Source organism: Pagrus pagrus, assembly GCF_965226575.1.
Source record: "Pagrus pagrus genome assembly, chromosome: 2".
NCBI classification, from domain to species: Eukaryota; Metazoa; Chordata; class Actinopteri; order Spariformes; family Sparidae; genus Pagrus; species Pagrus pagrus.
Window position 1 is genome coordinate 36,672,230 of NC_140186.1, and position 22,275 is coordinate 36,694,504.

At 40.6% G+C, this 22,275-nt stretch overlaps 1 protein-coding gene across 1 annotated transcript in view; it reads left to right on the forward strand.

Annotated features, from left to right (window-relative positions):
• LOC311265262 (glycine receptor subunit beta-like) overlaps window positions 1-22,275 on the forward strand; it is a 264,340-nt gene that overhangs the window by 112,717 nt on the left and 129,348 nt on the right. The window contains exons 4-6 of the mRNA XM_084366739.1: window positions 15,606-15,673; window positions 16,005-16,231; window positions 21,697-21,779. Of these exons, the coding sequence (XP_084222865.1) occupies window positions 15,606-15,673; window positions 16,005-16,231; window positions 21,697-21,779 (378 nt within the window). The remainder of the gene's footprint in view (window positions 1-15,605; window positions 15,674-16,004; window positions 16,232-21,696; window positions 21,780-22,275) is intronic.

A 22,275-nucleotide genomic window follows, 5' to 3' on the forward strand; every position in this document is an offset into this window, starting at 1 on the left:
AAAAAGTCTTTTTGTGGAAGCCCAAATGTACTTTGTGCCTGCGTAAAGGACAAAAGGACATTATTATCATCAAACAAATCTCCAACCACTCTCATTGCCCTCTCATGCCAGGAACGGAATACAACATTTTCAACCAGGTAGGAAGTTCCTGTTACCCATGAGTGGGGTCAAATAGGAAAAGGCACCCTCCTACCCACAAATGCATTCATGTCATGCCAAATCTTAATAGAGCTTTGCAGTATTGGATTGTCCCTCAATTTGGGAAGGGATTTCTACTAGTGAGCTCCCCTAGTAATCTGTAGGGACTACAACCCCATGATTCAAGGGGGTCCTCTCTTCCTTTCAAATAACAATTCACCCATTCATGAATAAATCTACTGTGGCAGGCGCAATTATAAAATATAATATTAGGAAACTCAAGACCTTCACTGTCTTTTGGTAACTGTAAAGTTTTCACACTCAGTCTGGGTTTTTTTCCTTGCCAAATGAACTTTGAAAAATCCCTTTCAACCTCTCGTGCTTGCTTTTTAGTAATATAGAAGGGCAACATCTGCATAGGATAAAGCAGTCGGGGTAGCACATTCATCTTTAATAAATGTATTCTACCCATCCAGGAAATTGGCAGTTCCATCCATCTATTAAGATCACTCTTGATATCTTTATGTACAGTGTTAAAATTGCGTCTCAATGTATTCCTTATATTTGGGGAGACAGAAATTCCTAAGTACGAGAATCCTGAGGCAGACCAGCAAAATGGAAAGTTAGGTATGTTTGGCATGTTCTGACCATATCCAATTGGCATAGCCATTGATTTACTAAAAATAATCTTGTATTCAGAGAAGGACCCAAAGGTTTGAATAACTGACATTAAAGCTGGTATGGATTCATCTGGGCTGGTGAGAAAAATAAGAACATCATCTGCATATAATGCGATCTTATATAGTGTAGATTTTATCTGGAAGCCTGCTATGCTGCTATGGTTTCTAATAGCCTCTGCCATCGGTTCGATGGCCAATGCAAAATTAAGTGGGGACAAAGGGTCCTCCTGAGGAGTAGACCTCCGCAACTCAAACTCTGATGACCTTGTTCTATTTACAAGTACACTTGCTCTAGGTGAAAAATATATTAGCCTAATGAGGTTAATAAATCCCTCCCCAAGTCTGAATTGCTCGAGGATGGCGAATAAATGAGGCCACTCTACGCCATCAAAGGCCTTTTCGGTGTCAAGTGAAATAATAAGACCTTGCGTCTGATTAGCATTAGCATGTTGAATGACGTTAAGTAATTTCCTCATGTTTTGCTGTCCACATTCATTAAACTAATAGGGCGGTAAGAGCCACACTCATCAGGGGATTTACCCTTCTTAAGGATTAACGATATATTTGCAGCATATAAAGAGCATGGAAGAGATCCTTTCTCTGCTGAATGTAGGTACAGCTTTAAAAGAGGTCCCTTTATGGAGTCTAATAAAGTTTTATAAAACTCTGGACCATAACTGTCTGGTCCCGGAGCTTTTCCGTTCTGTAGCGAATTAATTGCATTTTTGATCTCCTCCCTGGTTACTGGTCTTCCAAGAGCAGATCTGTCTGCCTCTGAGAGGGAAGGAAGATTAAGTTTTTCTAGAAAAGCCTGTATACAGTGTGATGGTGTGGAGGATTCTGAGGTATAGAGTTATTTATAAAAGCTTTTCATTATCTCCACCATCATTTTGGTTTCATAATGATTTTTCCGAGTTTCATCCTTTAAGGAGGAGATCGCTCTGATATCTCGTTTACCAGCTGCCAAGCGTGCAAATAATCGTCCTGGTTTGTCTCCCTTTTCAAACAATCTGTGTTCTGCATAAAATATACTTGCCGTGGGTGTGAAAAGAAAGTATAATCTCTTTCTTTGGGGTGGAGAACTCTCCAAGCATCAAACAGCTGTAGGTCTACACATAATTCCCTGGTGGCCTCTCTCATTTTAGATGATGTGATTTTTAGTCGGGGGGGCTTTGGTCTACCTCAGGACTCATAGCACAGTTAAAGGATAACTACCGTTTTTTACAACCTGGACCTTATTTCTAGCATAAAATACAATCATTTACTCACCCAGATAACTTTGGTGTCATTTGGCGTCGTTCAGACGAAATTAGATCCAGTGGAGCGCCGCGTATATCCATATAATGCGAGATGATCCGGGCACCGAAGCGCAGCCTCTATGAGCATTATCTGCCACGAAACTAGTTCATTTCACCAATATTCTGTTACGATACGCTAGTGCTATTCCCCTCTGAGTCTGGGCTTGTCTGTTATCAACATCCGGGGTCTGTAGGTTGACCTACTGACCTCTGACCTGGAAGATGTCATCTCTGAGCTGCGCACGCACCCGCACAGCCGGCTTGTTTACCTGTAGCTGCTACTGCTAGTTTGACCCCGGATGTTGATAACAGACAAGCCCGGACTCAGAGGGGAATAGCACTAGCGTATCATGACAAAATATTGGTGAAATGAACTAGTTTCGTGGCAGATAATACGTTATATAGCGGCTGTGTTTCAGTGCCCCGTCACTCGCATTATATGGATATACCGGCGCTATACTGGATCTAATTTTGTCTGAACGACTTCAAATGACACCAAAGTTATCTGGGTGAGTAAATGATAATATTTTATGCTCGAAATAAGGTCCAGGTTGTAAAAAACGGTAGTTATCCTTTCAAGTCTCCTGCAAGTATACTAAATGTTGCAGGCATTGCGAGATATCAGCTAACAGCTTAGAGTAGAATTCTCCTTGGTACACATTTGGAGCATACACACATCCAACCATAATGTGTTCACCATATAAAAAACCTGTTATGATCACGTATCGACCTTGTTGGTCTTTAACCCATTCTTGTAAAGTAAATCTTGTGTCTTTATTTATTAGGATGGCTACTCCTCTCTTACTCGTAGAAAATGATGAGTAGTAAATTTGTCCTACCCATTCTCTCTTCAGTTTTTCATGTTCCTTGTCATTTAAATGGGTTTCTTGTAACATGACTATATTAACTTTTTCTTTCTTAAGCCAGGATAATAGTTTCTTGCATTTAACAACATCATTAACCCCTTTGATGTTAAAAGACACATATTTAGTCGTATTCATTGTTCGACCCAGTTAGTTTTTTTTGTTTTTATTTGTTCGGATCCCCATTAGCTGCGCCCTAGAGCACCGCTAGTCTTCCTGGGGTCCACATTTAAAACCATTTAAACGTACATCTACAATCACTACATGAAAAAGACAAGACACGTCAACAAAAACTTACATTAAATTTGGATAGATCGAATTGTCATCTACATCAAATAGCGTATGTAAGAAACTCCAATGTTTGTAATAATACAGTGTTTATAAAATAAAATAAAATAAAATAACAAATAACAAAATAAAATGACAAAATAAGAAGTTTAAATAAATGAAAATTGACAACAAGAAACCCTACTACCCTACATAAAACCCTTTGTGTGTATATGTGTGTGCATGTGTATGTGTGCGTATGTTATTTTACAGATATGAAGTTCCAAGATATTTTTTTATTTGCTTTTTGAATGTTAATTTGTGTGTGAGTTTAGTTATTGGCAGTGGTAAGGAGTTCCATGCTTTCATTGATCTGTATTCTATTGTATGCTTCAAAAAGTTGGTGTTTGGTTTGGGAAGCGTGAACCGGCCTTGTGTTGCCTGTCTGGTGGCATATGTATATGAATTATGATTGTGTTTTAGCTGATTGTATTGGTATAAAGGTGTTTTAAACTGTAATGTTTTCCATACTGAGAGAAGTAATGAAGCATTGACTCTGTCCTCTACTTTTAACCATTGTAGACAGAAATGCATGTTGTTGATACTGTTATTGTATGGGCATTGCAGAGCAAGGCTTGCCGCCTTGTTCTGCACCAGCTGTAATTTATTCAAATGTTTTTGAGTAGCTTTTGCCCATACTATCTGACAGTAGTCCAGATGTGAGAATACAATGCTATTTAAAACAATTTTTGCTGTTTTTGCTGTGAGATATTTCCTACATCACCTTACCACTGCCAGTGACTTACCCATTTTATGTACGACATTGTCAATGTGTTTTGACCAAGAGAGCTTATTATCAAGATAGATGCCCAGGAGCTTAGTTTCCTCAACTTGCTGTATAGGTGTTTTGTTTATAGTAAGGTTTAGTTCTGGCTGTCTCCTGAGAGAGTGGTTTGAACCAAATATAATGCATTTTGTTTTAGCTGTATTAAGTATCATTTTGTTTTGACATATCCATTTCTCAACTGTATCCAGCTCTCTATTCAATATGACATTTAGATCATCAGATGTTGTTGCTGATGCATACATTGTGGTGTCATCTGCAAACATTGTTAATTTTGCATCTTTCAGTACAAGAGGTTAATCATTTGTATAGATGGAGTACATAAGCGGACCCAGGCAGCTTCCTTGAGAAATTCCACATTCTAAGGATATGCTATCAGAATAATCTCCATTAAAGAAGACTTTCTGTGATCTATGCTTCAAATAACTTTCCATCCAAGCAACTGCAGATTGTGTAAATCCATAGGTCTCCAGCTTTTCGAGGAGGAGCCTGTGGTCAATTACATCAAATGCTGCTGTGAAATCTATCAGGACCGCACCACATATCATTTTATTGTCCAAATCTTTGTATCAGTCATCTGTCATTTGAGCTAATGCGGTGCATGTGGAGTGTCCCTTTCTGTAAGCATGCTGGAAATCTGTCATCAAATTATTAACAGAAAAGTATTCTTGTATTTGGTCGAATATTGCTCTCTCAAATATCTTGCCTATTGCTGCTAATAGGCTTATTGGACGACTGTTAGGGCCGCTAAATGTCTTCTTATTTTTAGGCAGAGGAATTACTTTTGCCTCTTTCCAGGCCTGTGGAAAGATAGATTGTTTCAGACTAATATTCATTATGTGACATATAGGTTTTACTATATAGTTGACAGCTATTCTAACTAGTTTATCGTCTATATTATCAATTCCTGGTTGTTTGTCATTGCATGTTAATTTGATTAATTTCTCAACTGTTTATGTTTTTAGTTCACTAAATTCAAAGTGGCATAACTTATCTTCCATATTTTTTTTTATGTTCCTGATGGATAGACTGTTGTCTGTCCCATGTGATAGTTCTTTCCTTAATTTATATATCTTACTTCTAAAATAGTCATTCAAATAGTTTGCAATTTCTTTGGGTTTAGTAATAAAGGTACCTCCACAATCTATATTAGTTGGTTGCTGCGATGATTTTCGGCCCATTATACTGTTCAGTGTGCTCAAAAGCTTTTTGCTATCATTCTTTGTTTGATTCAACTGTGAGATATAGTATTGCTTCTTTTTCTTTTGGTTTAGCTTTGTCACATAATTCCTCAGTTTGCAATATTCCTGTCTATCTTTTATATTACCATTTTTTTGTTCTCTTTCCTTTGCCTTATCTCTCAGAGTCATATGATCTTTTAACTCTGTCAACCCACGGTGCTCTGTGAGTTTTCACTGTAAGTTTCCTCACAGGTGCATGTTTGTCCATGACTGGTTGAAACTTTCCTAAAAGTACTGCTAGTGCTTTATCTGGTTCTATTTCGTCATAAATGGTGGACCAACATATGTTACTGACATCCTTCAGGAAAGCTTCCTGAGAAAAACCCCTGTATGACCTTTTGCACACAACTCTTGGCTTAGCTTTAGGCACTTTACTTTTCCTTGCAATTGCTACTACATTATGATCACTACATCCCACTGGGACTGAGACTGCTTTACTATAAAAATCACTTTCATTCAAAAAGATATGGTCAATACAGGATGATGTGTTGTTACCCCTGCTGTTTATATTCAATCTAGTAGGTTGTGTTACCATCTGTTTCAAACCGCATGCATCAGCTACAGTGGTCAATTGCTGTTTTAAAGATCATTTGTGGGATAGCCAGTCAATATTCATGTCTCCCATAAAAACAACTTCCATGTTCAATTCACACACCTTATCTAGATTCTTAGACATAACGTCTAAATAATTACAGTTTGAGCTCGGTGGCCTATAACAGCAGCCCAATAAAATTGATTTAATGTAGGGCAAGTTGATCTGGAGCCACAGTACCTCAATTTCCTTACACATGATATCTTCCCTGATTTTCACTGGAATATCAAATCAAATCAAATCAAATCAAATTTTATTTGTATAGCCCAAATTCACAAATCACAGTTTGCCTCAGAGGGCTTTACAATCTGTACAGAGACGACACCCTCTGTCCTTCGACCCTCGATTCGAGTGAGGAAAAACTTGCCCCAAAAAGGCCCTTTTAACAGGGAAAAAAATGCGGAAGAAACCTCAGGGGGAGCCACAGAGGAGGGATCCCTCTCCCAGGACGGACAGACGTGCAATAGATGTCGCATGTACAGAGCAGATCAACGAGATCACAATGTATTCAATTATAAGCGATGGTTGACAGGAGTGAAAGTACATAAAGATGTATTACAGCAATAATAATGAAATGCACATGGAAATGTGATTACTAGTGATATATGATTTTGAACAGGCAACTCCTCCCCCATACACATTTCTGTCCTTTCTGTAAATATTGTATCCTTCTACTTTCAAAGCATCATCCTCAAATGTCTCATCTAAATGTGTTTCAGAAAGAGCAAGTACATGAATATTATTTGAAAACAGCAGATCATCGATTTCATTTACTTTGTTCCTTAAGCTACAAATATTCAGATGGGCAATTTTCAAACTTTTCTTTGGGAGGAGAGTGGCGATAGACATGAGATATAAGGTGTAAATTTTGGCATACTTTTTCTCTCATTGACCATGTGTGTGTCTGCATGTGTTGTCCTTGTGTGTCTGCATGTGTTGTCCTTTTTGTGTGTTCAATGCTCCTTATTCCTTAGTGCCGCTTGTGAATGATGAGTTTATCATACCTTAAGAAAGCAATGTCCCCTCTTTCTCTGGCAGCTTTCATTTTAGGTAGCAGCTCTTTCCTCTTCTGGCTAACTGAATTAGGATAGTCCTCGTTTATGAAAATGTTCGATCCTCTCAGCATTTTTGCTTTGCTCAAGATTGTGTCCCTGTCCTTAATTCTTAGAAGCCTCACCATTACAGGTTGTGGTCGCTGTCTCACATGGGTTCTATCTGCAGCTGCCGATGCTTTTCCAACACGCTGAACTCGTTCAATCTCCATGGTGTGCGGATCCAGGTCCAGTTTTTCCTTGAAGAGAGTCAGCACCTTCTCCTCAGAATCTGACCTCCTTTCATTTTCAGACTCAGGGATGCCATCAATCATCACATTGTGACTTCTGGACTGGCCTTCTAGAACGTCTGCTTTGTTGTCTATTGCAATCATTGATTCAGCCAGCTTGTGTATGTCCATTTCATTTGATTTACAGTTGAATGACAAACTGGTGCTGGCAGCTTTCAGGTCATCCACCTCCTTTTGTGTAAATTGGAGGCTAATTCTCAGTTCTTGCACCTCTTTCAACATGGCATCCATTCTTGTGCATGTATTGTCCATCAAGGTGCGCACACAAACCTTGAAGTTGTTTTCCTGTTGTTGAAGTAGCTCTTTGTAAAATGCTTTTTGCTGATCCAGTTGTTCAAGCAGTTGTTCCTGTGTGATGTATTGACCATTCCGCCCAGTCATCTTAGCAGTTGGTCGCTGTCACTGTTGTTAGCACTTGGCTAACGATCAGCATGGAGTACCAAGCGATCCACCGGCTTCAGAGACAGCTCACAAGCCGTCTGGCACGTCCTCCGTTTTATTTCAGGAGCTGCCGCCGAGTCTTCTCAGATTCAAGACAATGGTGGTGTGCAGAGTTTCTGCAGCTGGCCGCCGCCACGCAGACACGGCACCAATCACCGCGCGTCTCCACTCCACGCCGCTCACCGGCCTCTCCGACACTCCGCGCCCGACACACCGGGCCGTGCTGTGGACACACACACCGGGCCGCGCTGCGGACACACACCGGGCCGTGCTGCTGTGACTCGTGTTGAACCACACTTGACTCTATCAACGCTGAAAAACTATGATGGCCTGCTCTCCGGTTACCCTGATTCTCGACTTATGAGGAGACGACAATAGGCCGGTTAGATGGTAAATGAACCAAGCCATAGAGTAAAACCCATAAAAGAAGTAGTGCAAAGGTACGAAGAGAAAGAAAGAAGCAAAAAGAAAAACAAGAAAAAGAAAAAGGGGGGCAGACCTGACTCGAACTCTCAAGATTATTTTCAAACAACGCAAGTACTTGGAACATGTAGTCATTGTTCAACACATTCAACTGAAACAAACGTGTCCCTCTAGACACAACATGAGCAGTCTTCATAGGAATACAAAACAAAGGGTCCCTTGGAGCTGGGAGGAAACAATGCGCGTGGTGAGTGCACTTGACCATAGTCCACAGATGTTCTCCTTGAAACGCAGCCGTCATGTCACTCACTCGCTCCCGACTCGAACTCCCAAAATACAGTCAGCTTATGTGTAGCCAGTACATCATAAAGTCAACTTATGTGTAGCCAGTAGAACATAACACACGCGGGGTGGTGAATAGATTTAACTTAATAGAGTACATCAAAATTAAACAAATTCTTCAGTATAACATTAAGTTGTGAGTTAAACTACCCTGATCCCGTACATTGCAGCTTGTTAACAGTAACGTTACTCACAGACCCGCATCCATTGCCTCGACAATGTTAGCAGCTTCCTCAGCCGTGTCGAAGGAGAAGTTCTTCTTGTTGTAGGCAAAACAGAGGGTCGCTGGATATTGCATCCGGAACCTGATGTTCTTGGAGATCAGCTTCTGGTATACCTCGTTGAAGCTCCTGCGCTGTTGCAGGACACTTTGCGGGATGTCTTGACCAATGGTGACCCTAGCTCCTTCGTATTCTGGCTTCTGCTTCGTGCCGAGTGCTTATATCTTCATTTTGTCCGCAGGGTAGTGGAGCTTCATGACGACCACACAGGGCACCCCGGGTTTGGGTTGACCGATACCTCTATGGCATCTATCCAGCTGAATTTTGCCTTTCTTGGTTTCCATGTGGAGAAGTTTAGGCCGCCACGTTTCAAAGAAAAGCAGTGCATTGCCCCCTTCAATCCCTTCTTTGACACCGAAGATCCTGATATCATCCCTCCGGGATCTCACCTCCTGGTCATCCATGCAATTAGTGAGCGCAGCTAGCTCATTTTCCGCGTCTGTTAGCCTGCTTTCCAAATCAGCAATGATGTCTTCGGCACTGGAAATGTGGTTCTTCGCTTCTTCAATACGCTGCAAGTCACTTTCCAACTTAGCTGTAATAATATCCAGTTTATTAGAAAACTTGGACATCTTCTTTTCCATAACGGCCGCGACTTTAGCTGTAGTCTCCGCTTCTACCGCAGCTACAAGGTGAGCTCCTGCTACATCGCCATCTTTAGCAGCAGCTTCATCGTCAACTTGCTGGGTGGTATTTTTCTGGGATGGTATTTTCGCAGTCTTGTTTGTCGGCATTTCTTTGCCAGGGATGTTCATCAAGCACTCACGATGTAATACGTTAGGTTTGGCTACAAATATACCTCTTAAAACATCAGTTTATGGATAGCTTTGTCAGGAGCTATCTGGCCTCGATCCTCTCAGTATGACGCCATCACCGGAACCCCCCTGATTTTCATTTTTAATTCAATTATGTTATAGCTGATAATGGATAATTGTATTTACCGCTTAACACTCGTTAGTACTGAAGGGACTCAGTATGCTTAAAAGGGGAGTAGTGTAATGCTGTTAATGTTATTATTATTCTATTGAACAGATATTGTTTATTGTTTGTGATGTAGTTATGGCATTTGACCTCTGCCGGAACTGCGTGTTAGTGACAGATTTCCTGTGTTGTGGTCAGGGAGTTCCGGTTTGAGTACAGTGTTGTTGAAGATCGCTTGCTTTGGTGTGGACTAAAAGTCTGTCTGCATCGGAGCTAGAGCATTTCATGGTATCTGTACCTACCTGTGTGTTCGGCAACTCTTCAGTAAAAGTTATATCTTATATCCCCTGTTAGCCGAAGCTAACAGTATTCTTTAACTCTCAACTGGCGGCTTCCAATTCCAGGAAACGCTGCTTTTGCCGTTTTTGTAGGCTGCAGCTTGTCTGCTCCTTTGTGTCTTGACCCTTAGGGTGCACACCAAGTGAAGGCAAAACGGACACCAAACCACAGTACCTTTTAGATGAGATCGCTACCAGGACTTGTGGAAGATTTGGTGTTGCTGTAGTGAGCTACTTGTCAGCACTGTGAATGAGGAGTGCCGTATGAGCATGTTAAGATCAGAAGGATTGAATGGCTCCTTCTAGGTGAGGGGGCCACCTGTTGATTGGGGCTCTACAGGGGACTTGAGGGCATTCTCCTTGGAGGGGGTCTTTACTTCTATAACAAGCAATCCTAGAGTAATTCCCTACTTGTCTAGTTGAATATTCTAGCCATTGGTAGCACATGTTGGACTTCCCTATTGTTGTTTTTACCAACTCAACCCTTCAGTAGTCCTTTCCCTGCATGTTTATTCATTCACTGGGGTGTTTTTTGGTTCAATTTTACCCACTTTTGAGCTACTGTAGTAGTTAGTTTTTGGTGTTTACCTCTGTGCACCGCTTGCCTGTACAAGTGATTCTTACTGTGTTCTTACTACTCTTGATTCTGCATTATGTGTTTGTGGAAAAGCCAAATCATTTTGTATAATTTGGACCTAGAGTTATTGTTTGGTTATATGTAGGTGCCACACACGCAAACAAATTCTGCCCTCTCCAGGCATCTCACCCGGTACATCTTCACCATTATCACATTGTAGGGGTGTGCAGAACAGCAAGTATAACTTACACTATAAAGAAAATTAGAAGTGTAACTCAAAAAAAAAATATTTTTTTACGCCTATTTTTAATTTTACTCGAATACAAATACAAATACAAATACTTTTCCCCCCTCAACAAATACAAATACAGATACAAATATTGGCTGTTCTGCACACCCCTATCACATTGTATAAATTATCGAATCCCTCGAAATAAAGTCAGTGACATCGTGAATCCTAATCATCATGCAGGCCGAGATCACTCTAACGAAACTTAAATAAAAAGTGTTCACGTAGCAAACTTCCATTTCAAAAGATCCCTGTGGGGGATACCACTGATTGTTGTGATCATTTTGGTGGGTGTGAAACAGTCATTCTAATTGCTGTAAACATAAATACTGCAGTGCCAATAGTGCGTAATGATGCATTATGGACGCATAGACTTTCACTGTCCTCACACTGCTAGAGGACTACGAGAATAAAATAATTAACAACATGTGCTTTTTAATCTCTGCCTCATCCTCAAACATCCCATTGTCTGTGTCAGAAATGTCTTTGTTTTCCACTTGGTTGTGGCCATGATTCACTGTAGAGAACTGTCAATCAGCAGGCTCATTTCCATGCATCAACATTCACAAGGTGCTTTGCATTGACCATTTCTGGTTGACTGTGGGTTTGATGGGATATGAGGCCAATCCATGAGCAGATTCTCTGAAGAGTTTTTCAATTGACATCCCAGAACTTCCCACATCATGTAATGTATTTTCTTTAAAAAATCATGTTGAAACCAAAAAATTTGGCCCTCTGAGCTAAACTTCATCATTTTTGTGATTCTTTGTATATCCATTCTAAGCTTGACAGATTGCTTATTTGTCACTTGATTGGGTTGAACTTTTGTCCTTAACATCCAGAGAGCATAAAGAAAATTGTGTTTCAACATGCATTCATTTAAATAGTTGAATGGTTACAGTAATCAAATTAATAAAATAACAGGTCATTTTTCACAAGAACAAAAAAAAATCATGTATCCACTTGTTTTCATTTTCTTGAAACCCCCCTATCACATTTACAAGTAAAAAAAAAAAAAAAAAAGGAGTCTGACTAGACTTTTCCAAGAAGGATTATTTTAATTTCCTTGAAACTTTTGTATGTGAACGTGTAAATCAGAATCAGAATCAGAATTCCTTTTTTTGTCCCGCAAATGGGGAAATTTCTTAGTCATTTCATATTTCATAGTCATAATTTCATATTCATGGCATATAAAAAATTCCAAGATGTGTTATGTCTGTTGTTCTTTTAATTAGCTAAAACATGTTTTTATACTTTTCAGTGGCTATAAAGTTACATTCAGTGATTTTATTTTATCACTAGATATTTGTACTATGTTCGTACAATTTTCAGCTTGTACTGGCTTGGTGTATGGCATACAAGATAATGTAATCATTTTCTGTGTTTCTTGATAAAATATTAACTTTGCTTAATACAAAAAACTCAGACTCTCTTCTGACATCAATAACTCAGTCAAACTTTAAAAAAAATCAACTTCTCCGCAGGCTGTCTATTGACAGTTGGCTTCGTCTTCTAGGATTTTTCAATTGAGCAGGACTCCATGATCTCACTGTCACATCAGACTGTTTAATGATGAAATAAATTATGATTACACTTATTAAATAATTCTTTTAGTATTGCAATCCATTTTGCAGTAATCCACCCAAACCTGTTTCAGGTGGATACCTCAGACTTCAATCAATCAATCAATCAATCAATCAACTTTATTTATATGGCACTTTTCATACTGTACGGTAACACAAAGTGCCTCACAGAGGTTAAAAACAAAACAGAACAAAACAATACAAAACACCATGAAGACCACAAACCTCCCACCCCCACAAACATACACACAGATACACATTTACATACACACTCACACACATACACAGACATACGGACAGACATACACACCCACACACAAACATACACACACCCACACACATACACTAGCTGTTGCTAAGGAGACATGGCTGGGCACCAAAATCACAGGTGAGGAAGAAGCTACCTTTGGGGGCCATGCACACCGAGAGGAATCATGGTCCATGACTGCAGGGGCGCCACCACATAGACCCCCCGAGCCCAGGCAGACAGGAGGCTCCACACCAAGGTGTAGAGCTCTCTAGCCACCCGGGCCAGGGCCATCCACGGGACAGCACCCCCATCGGTGGACCAGAAGCAACTCCCGGTGTGGTAGGCCCCCAGGAGGAAACACTGGAAGATCGAGGGGCTAAAACAGTAAAATAAGATAAAAGGTATAGGAGCTAAAACTGAGGGAATAAAACAATAGAATGTATAAAATAGACCATAAATAACGACTAAAACATTGAAATAAAACATTGAAGTAAAACAATAAAGTAATAAAACAGGATAGACTAAGCTAAAAATAAAAATATAATAATAATAATAATAATAATAATGATAATAATAAATAAATATGTAAATAAATAAATAAATAAATAATAATAACTTGCTCCATTGGTTTCAATGCTAGTAGATGATTATGTCAGAAATGTGTCAGGAGAAGTCTGACATTGTGAAATAGTTTCTATGTATTGAGCTTAGGAATTAAAATTAATGTTTTGTCCAGACACACGGAACAAGAGGACATCATCTCGTGTGCATCAAACCAAGCCATTACAAGCTGTAACTTACAAATTTCCAAAACTCAATAAAAAACAGGCTCAGTGTCTGTCAGTGCAAATATGTACAGATGAACTAAAACCACTTAAAGTAACATTACAGCTAGTGAAAAGCACCAAAAATTTGCTATTAAAAAAATCATAATCGAAGAAGTAAAACAACATTCATGGTTGAACCACACTTTCCATCACAGAAAATGAGACTTGTAGAAATCATTGGAACTGAAGACTGCCCTGATATACAAGCTTTCTTTCAATTCCCATTGAAGTTGCTTGAAAATAGCTTTTCCTATTTGCCTAATTTTAAATCTGAAAAAAAAAGATGAGAGAGAGTGAGCAATCAGGTCATGCCTGATTTTTGCATGCATCATGTGAGCTATGCTGGCATGGTTCAATGCTTAAGGTTGTTTTCACATTTGGTCCCTTTCAGCCCTCAAAGTCAACTCGGAGCGATGACTCAGCATTTTTTGCATCAATGTGAACACTACTGCAAACCGAACTCAGACTACCTTGGGAGGGGGTCTGGGTATGGTTGCTTTAAGGCTGTGTTGTGGTTCACTTGACCTGTGCATTGTGAACATTGTGAGGAGGAAACTGCATTTCTCTAGATATACAGTGAAGCACATACAGTATTAATGGCATCTGTGTACAAGGCACAGAAAAAGACAGTCTCCTTTGAAAAGGAACAGGACATTATTCTGTGTCGAAGAGCCTAAAAATGTAACTGAAGCGGGAAGTTGTTTTGTTGTAAGAATGAAAAGAAGCTAGCAGGCAAGCTACTTCAGAGGAACAGTGTTTACTACTCAGAAGTCAGATACAAGTGCCCCGTATGTTCACGATGCATGGATTACATGGAGTGACACTGCCACCTACTGGCATGATATATTTATGCAGGCACACACATATATACCACAGACGTGTTGACCAGTAGAGTGATGAAGGTATGTTATCACTGTCAAAGAAAAAAAAAATCTGCTGGTCACCATTTCCTACCATCTGCCTTTTGTAGACAAAACGTGATGATGTTATGGGGCTGTAGGACACTCAGGACTTGACGGCTGAATCAAGATTTGGATATTAAAATAAAATATTTAACTATACTTTTTCTGCGCTAAACTCATATCAGTCTATATGAGTGTGTTTTACCTGTAGCCTCAGACTCATGTTTTGATACCTTTCTTTGTCATCTGTGATATGAAAACATCAGATTTCCACACAGTCACAGAAAGTTAAACTGTGCGTCCTGCTCATAGTTCAGTTCCAAAATTCCACTGTCAAAGCAGGGCCAGATGAAGGCATATATATTGGCAAGATTAGGACTTGGTGCACCCAAATTGCAGCTTCTCTCATCATATTTTTAGTCATAAATATTTCATGAGTACTAAAGTTATTTGTCAAATTTTTGTTGGCATTAGTGGATAAAAGTAAACAAGTACGGACTGATTAGATAACACACGTATGTTTTTATCATGATAAAAACATACAATCGAAGTTAACAGTTAGTGTGAATAAGACAAGTAAAGCAGCAGCTACAAAATACATAACTCAAAGCAGTCGAGCTCCCCAGGAGCTCCATTGGCACTATGGTATTAACGGAAAGAGGACTCAGGCCCCATTAGAGCTGACTCAAATGAACTGACAATGTTAACACAAACAGAACTGAGTCTCTCTTCTGTTGGTCCACTTTTTGGTCCACTTGAAGTGAAAACATTCTTAGTAACACCCTTGTATCTAAATATCAGAATATGATTACTTTTGTTCTGTGTAACGGTAAAGGGAATATGGCTTATTTAGGATTTGTGTCTGTGTATAGCTGCCTGCTGTCCATAGCGGGTCTACTGAAATGAAGCGGTGAAGATAGATCGACGGACGGACAGACAGAGAACATGTCAGTTAGTTTAGTTTCTTAGCCAGCTGCTTTTTGTGCTTGTAAATTGAACCTATTCCATTTTGCCCCACTACTGTAGCCTTCCACCACAGACAGAAGGAAAACAAATGTAAGTGTAAATAAATAATGGTATACTTGTGATTGAAGTTGTATCTATCTATCTATCTATCTATCTATCTATCTATCTATCTATCTATCTATCTATCATGTGCGTTTCAGGTATCCCAGTTGAATCCAGGGTCAACATCTTCATTAATAGCTTTGGGTCCATCCAGGAGACCACCATGGTGATGCATACACACACCGCAAACACACTTTTTAATTTTTAAAAAACACATTTCTTTACTTTCAAATTTCGAATTTCTGTCAGTATAGCGCAGCTACTGCTAGATAGTACTAAGGTATGTGAAATAATGTTTTCATATTTTTGACTGACCCAACTCTTTCTCAATGGCAAAATATTTTCACATTAATATTATTAACATTAGCAGTGTTGTCATAGTGCTGGTGCCTGAAATAGCAGGAAACCCTAACAGAGGAAAATATTAGTGGTAGAAGTAGCAGCAGCAGAATTAGCAGCACTAATGGCAATTACTAATAAAATCTCTCTCTCTACAGGACTACAGAGTGAACATATTTCTTCGTCAGAGATGGAATGACCCACGCTTAAGACTTCCTACTGACTTTAAGAGTGATGCACTGACTGTTGACCCAAACATGTTCCAGTGTTTGTGGAAACCAGACCTTTTCTTTGCCAATGAGAAGAACGCCAATTTCCATGATGTCACACAGGACAACATTCTGCTCTTCATCTTCAGGAATGGAGATGTCTTGATCAGTATGAGGTATGGACACACCTTTGTCATCTTTTTTTTAATCAATCCTAAGACCCACAACCTACAGCTCTAAATAGGAAGCAGTATCAGGAACAGAGCCTATCTTTGTTGTTGGTTAGTCAGTTGTTGGGTCCACCACTTTGGTCCAGAATAAAAGATCTTAACAACTACTGGATGGATTGCCATGAGACTTGGCACATATTTACGACTTTTTTGCTTTGATGTTATGTAGGTCTGTTGGTATCTTTTTTCAGTTTTTAAGCCACATTTAAAGTACACTTTTTAGATCCTGGTGGTCTTAATTGAATGTTTAAATAGGGTAAATGATTTTAACCATCAGACTTGACTCTGAAGTTTTAGTGTCGGCTGTTTACTACTGGTCCTCCTATTCAGCTGCTAACCCAGCTTAGCTAGGTTTTGTTTTCAGCCTGGTGGTTAAGGCAACCCATTGGCAAGCCTGGTCGCTTTCACTAACAATTTTTAGAAACTTCACTTCCGGATTTTACTCCTTTATCCCAGTTGCCTTTTTCCTCGCCTGCATCATTCCAGGTGAAACTGAGGAGACATTCTTGAGATGCTGACAGCCGCAGTATTGATGCCTCGGCTTGGCTGGCGGAGCTCATGGCTAGCAACTAAACTGAACAAACAGATTACCCCCTCCTGCTGCTGCTGTTTGTCAAATTCCCAAAGCAATGTCTGCAATGTGGTCATGGGTTATCCACTTGAGAGACTGTCTTTTCCGCGAGACGAAAGTTTATCCACCACCATGCATGCTTCTCTGCTGACACGGTTTCCCTCTCTATTTAGCGAATTTTACGGTTTTGTTTCAAAATATTTTAAAACTGCTCTTGTTCAGGTGCTTTTTAAAAGGCCATCTGTTGATTCCTCTATCTGAACAATTTTAGGCCTATCTCTAAGACTCCATACTTTGCTAAGTTAGAAAAGATTGAGCAGATCAACTTTTGGCTTTTATTCATGAATATAATTTATTTGATAAATTCAATTTGATTCTAGAAAATAAAACCACAGCACTGAAATGTGTGTCTCAGGGCTTGAATGACTTGTTGCTGTTAGCTAATGCTGGCCATGAATCCATTCTTGGTCTCCTGGATTTAAAACTAGGACTCCCAGAGTCATAGCAGACAAGGCGCTGCAATGGTCAGGCAGACCGTGATGTGACTTCATTGTTCAGATTCTCAAGCATTGTGAATGTATGCAGTATTTGCATTTAATGTCAATGTGAACTGAGTTACCACCGGAGTACGTTGAGTCTCAAATACCACTTGCTGGCCAAGCACACAGCTGATGCAGAGAGCCATCTTCCCCTTCCAAAGGCAGACCATGCCGGATAGCTTGCAACGGAGATGCCTGGACAACTCTACGTGAAACAAACTTCCACTAGTGATAGTTAAATGGGTGGCTACAGCTTGCAGACTGATTAACATTGTATAGTTAACTTTTACAAGTGTAAAGTTGGACACTTCATTGTGTTAGTTTTACTAAGGAATGTTACATTCAGGTCAGTATGCTCATCTGTTGTTACTCGCTGGGCTTGAGTTCACAATGTTATGATTTCAGCATATTTTTTAAGCATGCAGTACCTTTGAGGTTATTCTGGAGGATATTCTAGACAGTATTTGTCAGTGTTTTGGATTGTTGCAATAATAATAAACATACATTTGCATAAGGCAAGCATATATGTCCACTCCCATGTTGATAAGCATAGCATAGAGCAGAATAAGCACCCTTTAAGATGTCCCATGCCAATTTACCTGGGCCGTGCGTCAGCTGTCCAAATTGACCAATTTGCTTAACGATGCTGAAATACAACTTGATGAGTATATTATATATTTTAATTATACTATAGTTGATTATAATATATAATTGATATAATTATTTGAGTCCTGTGTCAGGCCAAATAACCACTAAATTAGGGCTTTAGCAGACTTTGGACTAGTTTATTATTTAGTGACATAATTAATGTGATGTTGAACTAGAATAGGCTACGAGCAAGTTCAAGTTCAAGTTTATTTGTCCCCAAAGGCCAATTATTTTTGCAGCATAGTGCACAACATAAAAAGAAATGCAAACATGAAATACCATAGGCCCAGCAGCACTTTATCAATGGACAATCATCAAAACAGCAATAAAAACACTACAGTAATGACAATCCTGCTATACCCCTGAATACAGCATGACCAGCAAAACAATCCTGATTTAAAATTCATCATCATAATCTGTTATGTTTTAAGGGATATTAAATGGAGGACCCAAACGCAGACTCACAGGCACACACACAGGAGGCAGTTTTGGGGGAAACAAAAAGCGAACTTTTAATAACAAGCTGAATTACAGACAAAAGGGAAGATACAGAAAACTAACAACTAAAGGCTAAAACAAAGTGCAAACAAACGCAAAGTACAAATCAAAAGGAGAAACCAAAAACCAAAACTAGAAACATACCAGACTGGAGACATGAGGAGACAATGGAGACATGAGGAAACACTGGGGACGAAGCTGGGAGGCAAACACGGGGAAAGACAAACCAAGATGGAGGATTAAGGACGAAGACGGACTCAGGCAAAGTTAGGTTGGGGGGAGAACAGGAGGTCAGGGTAAGGGCAGTGGCTAATCAGGAGGTCGTCGACGAAGGCTGGAACCCTCTGGAGGCTGGCGGCGACGGCAAAAGCCCTCAGGGGGTCGAGGGCTGGAACCCTCTGGAAGGCGTGGGCTGGGACCCACTGGAGGCCGGCAGCGAGGGCTGGAACCCTGTGGAAGGCGTGGGCTGGGACCCACTGGAGGCTGGCGGCGAGGGCTGGAACCCTCTGGAGAAGAAAGCGGCGGAGGCACTCTGGAAGCCGGCGGGGAAGACGAAGGCTGTGACCCTCTGGAGGCCGAACTGCCATCTGGGGATCACCGCCAGGAGTCGGCCAGGCCGTCTACCGGGTAGCAGGAACAGGCGCCGGCAGGGCCGCCAACCGGGGAACAGGAACAGGTGCCGACCGGGCCGCCGACTGGGAAACGCGAAAGGAGTCGACCGGGCAGGCTCCGAAGCCCTGAGCTGCAGCGAGGAACTGCAGAACAGGGAGCCGGACCTCAGGGAGCCAGGTCGCGGCCGGGAACATCGCTTTCCTGGGGGGGCACCCTGTAGGCCAGGCGGGTACCTAAAAATGGGTCCTCTAGGGGCTTGTCTGGGGCTGGGGCAGAGGCTGAGGCATGGGCTTGGGCTGGTGCTGTCTGGAAGCTACTGCCGTACAGCTCTTCCAATAAAGGCTTTTCCAGCTTCTCTACCTTGTTAATTAGATCCGCAGCGCCCATAGCCTCCCGCAACCAGGGCCTAAAAATCAGCTTCCCAGTGAAGGCAAATACAGCCTGTTACTTCTCCTCCACATCCCTCCTGCCATTTAAGGCAACCCATAAACGGTTCCACAAATCAAAAAACTGTGTGCTGGTCTTGTCTACTAGGTCCATTATGGTCAGATCGTTCTGTTATGTTTTAAGGGATATTAAATGGAGGACCCAAACGCAGACTCACGGGCACACACACAGGAAGCAGTTTTGGGGGAAACAAAAAGTGAGCTTTTAATAACAAGCTGAATTACAGACAAAAGGGAAGATACAGAAAAACTCAAATGAGTCAAGTAGACTAAAACAAAGCAACAACTAAAGGCTAAAACAAAGTGCAAACAAATGCAAAGTACAAATCAAAAGAAAAAACAAAAAACAAAACTAGAAACATACCAGACTGGAGACATGAGGAGATACTGGAGACACGAGGAAACACTGGGGACAAAGGTGGGAGGCAAACACGGGGAAAGACAAACCGAGACAGAGGATGACGGACGAAGACAGACACAGGCTAACACAGGCTACGAGCTAACATGAAGAAGGTCGGGAATGGGACATCAGAGGACGGGACACGAAGTTACACGGAACACGGACCAAGACGGGGGAAAACGAAAACGATCTGAAAAAGACATGAGGGAGAACAAAGGCTATATACAGAGACACTAATGATGGGACGAGGTACAGGTGGAGACAGGACGGACAAGGACAGGTGAGGGGATTAATGGAATAACACACAGGAGGAAGTGACAAGCAGGACGCGACACACAAGGGTACAATTTCAAAGTAAAACAGGAAACAGAAACCAAACAGACACTGAACCATGACATAATCAGTATGATCAGTATAGCATTACAATCACAGTACAACAACAAACTGTCCAGCAGCAACACTTAATAAAAATCTGCATAAATCATTCTTCAAATTAGGCCAGCATGCTCAAAATAGGCAGCTACCTCTTTTTCACTGCATTGAGTAGAGTAATAGCTGTACGGCGAGTACCAGAGAGTAGGGATTGAAACTAAGCTAATCTCCCCCCTTTTATTCAGAAAGTTCTTCCAATAATCAGACCACAGCAGTCTACAAAATAAAAGCTCCATCTTTTCAATACATTCATATTACCAAAACAAAACATTAATCCATCTGCGGTCACTCTGCTGCACACACCTCTCTCAGAGTTGGACGCAAAGTTGACAGCGCCTCCTCAGATCTTAGCTAATTAGCGGGGCTGCTCTAACAGTTATTATTTATGGCTGCAGACATTAGCTTCAGGTGGTAATGGCTAACATGATTTTAAATTGTTGTGAAGCAGAAGTCAGGCTCAGCTTGGGTCTCGTCCAGTTCGTGTGTCCCAGCAAGTTCATAAAATCTGACACATGGCTCGAAATGTCTGTTTTAAAAAAGTAGTTTTTATCACTCTCAGATGTCTGCCTCCCTCGGACATACCTCCTACATAACATTAGCCTAATGTCCACCCACAATTCAAATCATGAGAGCAGCGTCACAACATAACTTTATTGTCCAACTGAGGTCAGACAATCAACAATCAGCATCAGCTGCAGACTCTAGATTATGCTCTGTCTCTGCATTGTTGCAGAATCTTCCACTTCCGCATAGCGATACATCTTATAATCGAGAAATTTCCACACCTGTAGTGAATATGGTAAACATTTAATTTGCTTAACATTAGCATTTTAGCATTGTGGTTGGGAGCATGTTAGCATGCTGACGTTGACACATACCTAAGTGCACCTACAATTGTAAAGCCTAACAGAACCACTTTGTTCTGTAGACTGTCCCATATAAACCAGATTGCAGTGGTGCTGGGTAGATTTGTTTAGAATTAGAAACATTTGGATTTTACAGCTAATTATTTGAAGAATATAAATACATACAGAACATGGAGTAATAGTTTCAAAAAATATCTTTGGGTCTCTGAGGGCTAACAACATCTGAGGACAATACTGGCGGTTCAAACTGGAAGACAAACTATAGATATAAGTTCATTTAAAACTTTGAAAAGCATTATCCTTAAATGGGGCTGCTTTGTTCTTTCCTCTGGAACCCTTTTGCTTCTGTGTGCATGTGTGGAGGTGTGTGTGTGTGTTCATGTGTCTTTCTGTATGTAGGCTATCAGTGACGCTGTCTTGCCCCTTGGATCTTACACTCTTCCCAATGGACACACAGCTATGTAAGATGCAACTGGAGAGCTGTGAGTACACACGCACACACACACACACACACACACACACACCTCAGGGTTTCTTGAAAGTTCAGGACACATTTCAACCCAATCAAGTGAAAAATAAGTGATTGTTTAGGCTTAGAATACACATATAAAGAATTCCTAAAATGTTGAGGGCCAAACTCAGAAATTCATAACTTAAAAAGTATTTGGAGTACTGCTTGTAGTGCTTCATGCAACATTAATAGGGAGTTTAGGGTTAAATTTGACTATGGCTTAATGATTATCAGGGATAATCATTAATTATGGTAAATACAGTAATAAGATCCAATTTACATTAGATCGGCTTGGGGAACCACCCTTGAAGAAGGGAAAAGACAGCTGACTCACCAAATCAGTCTCATGAAAAAAAGTTAAACTGTCAGTTTGTAACTCTGATTAATAATTAACCTAATAACTACAACCAAAATTACCATAACAGCTAGTACTGGTCGAAGTCCTTGACAGAGTCGAGGTTGGCAAC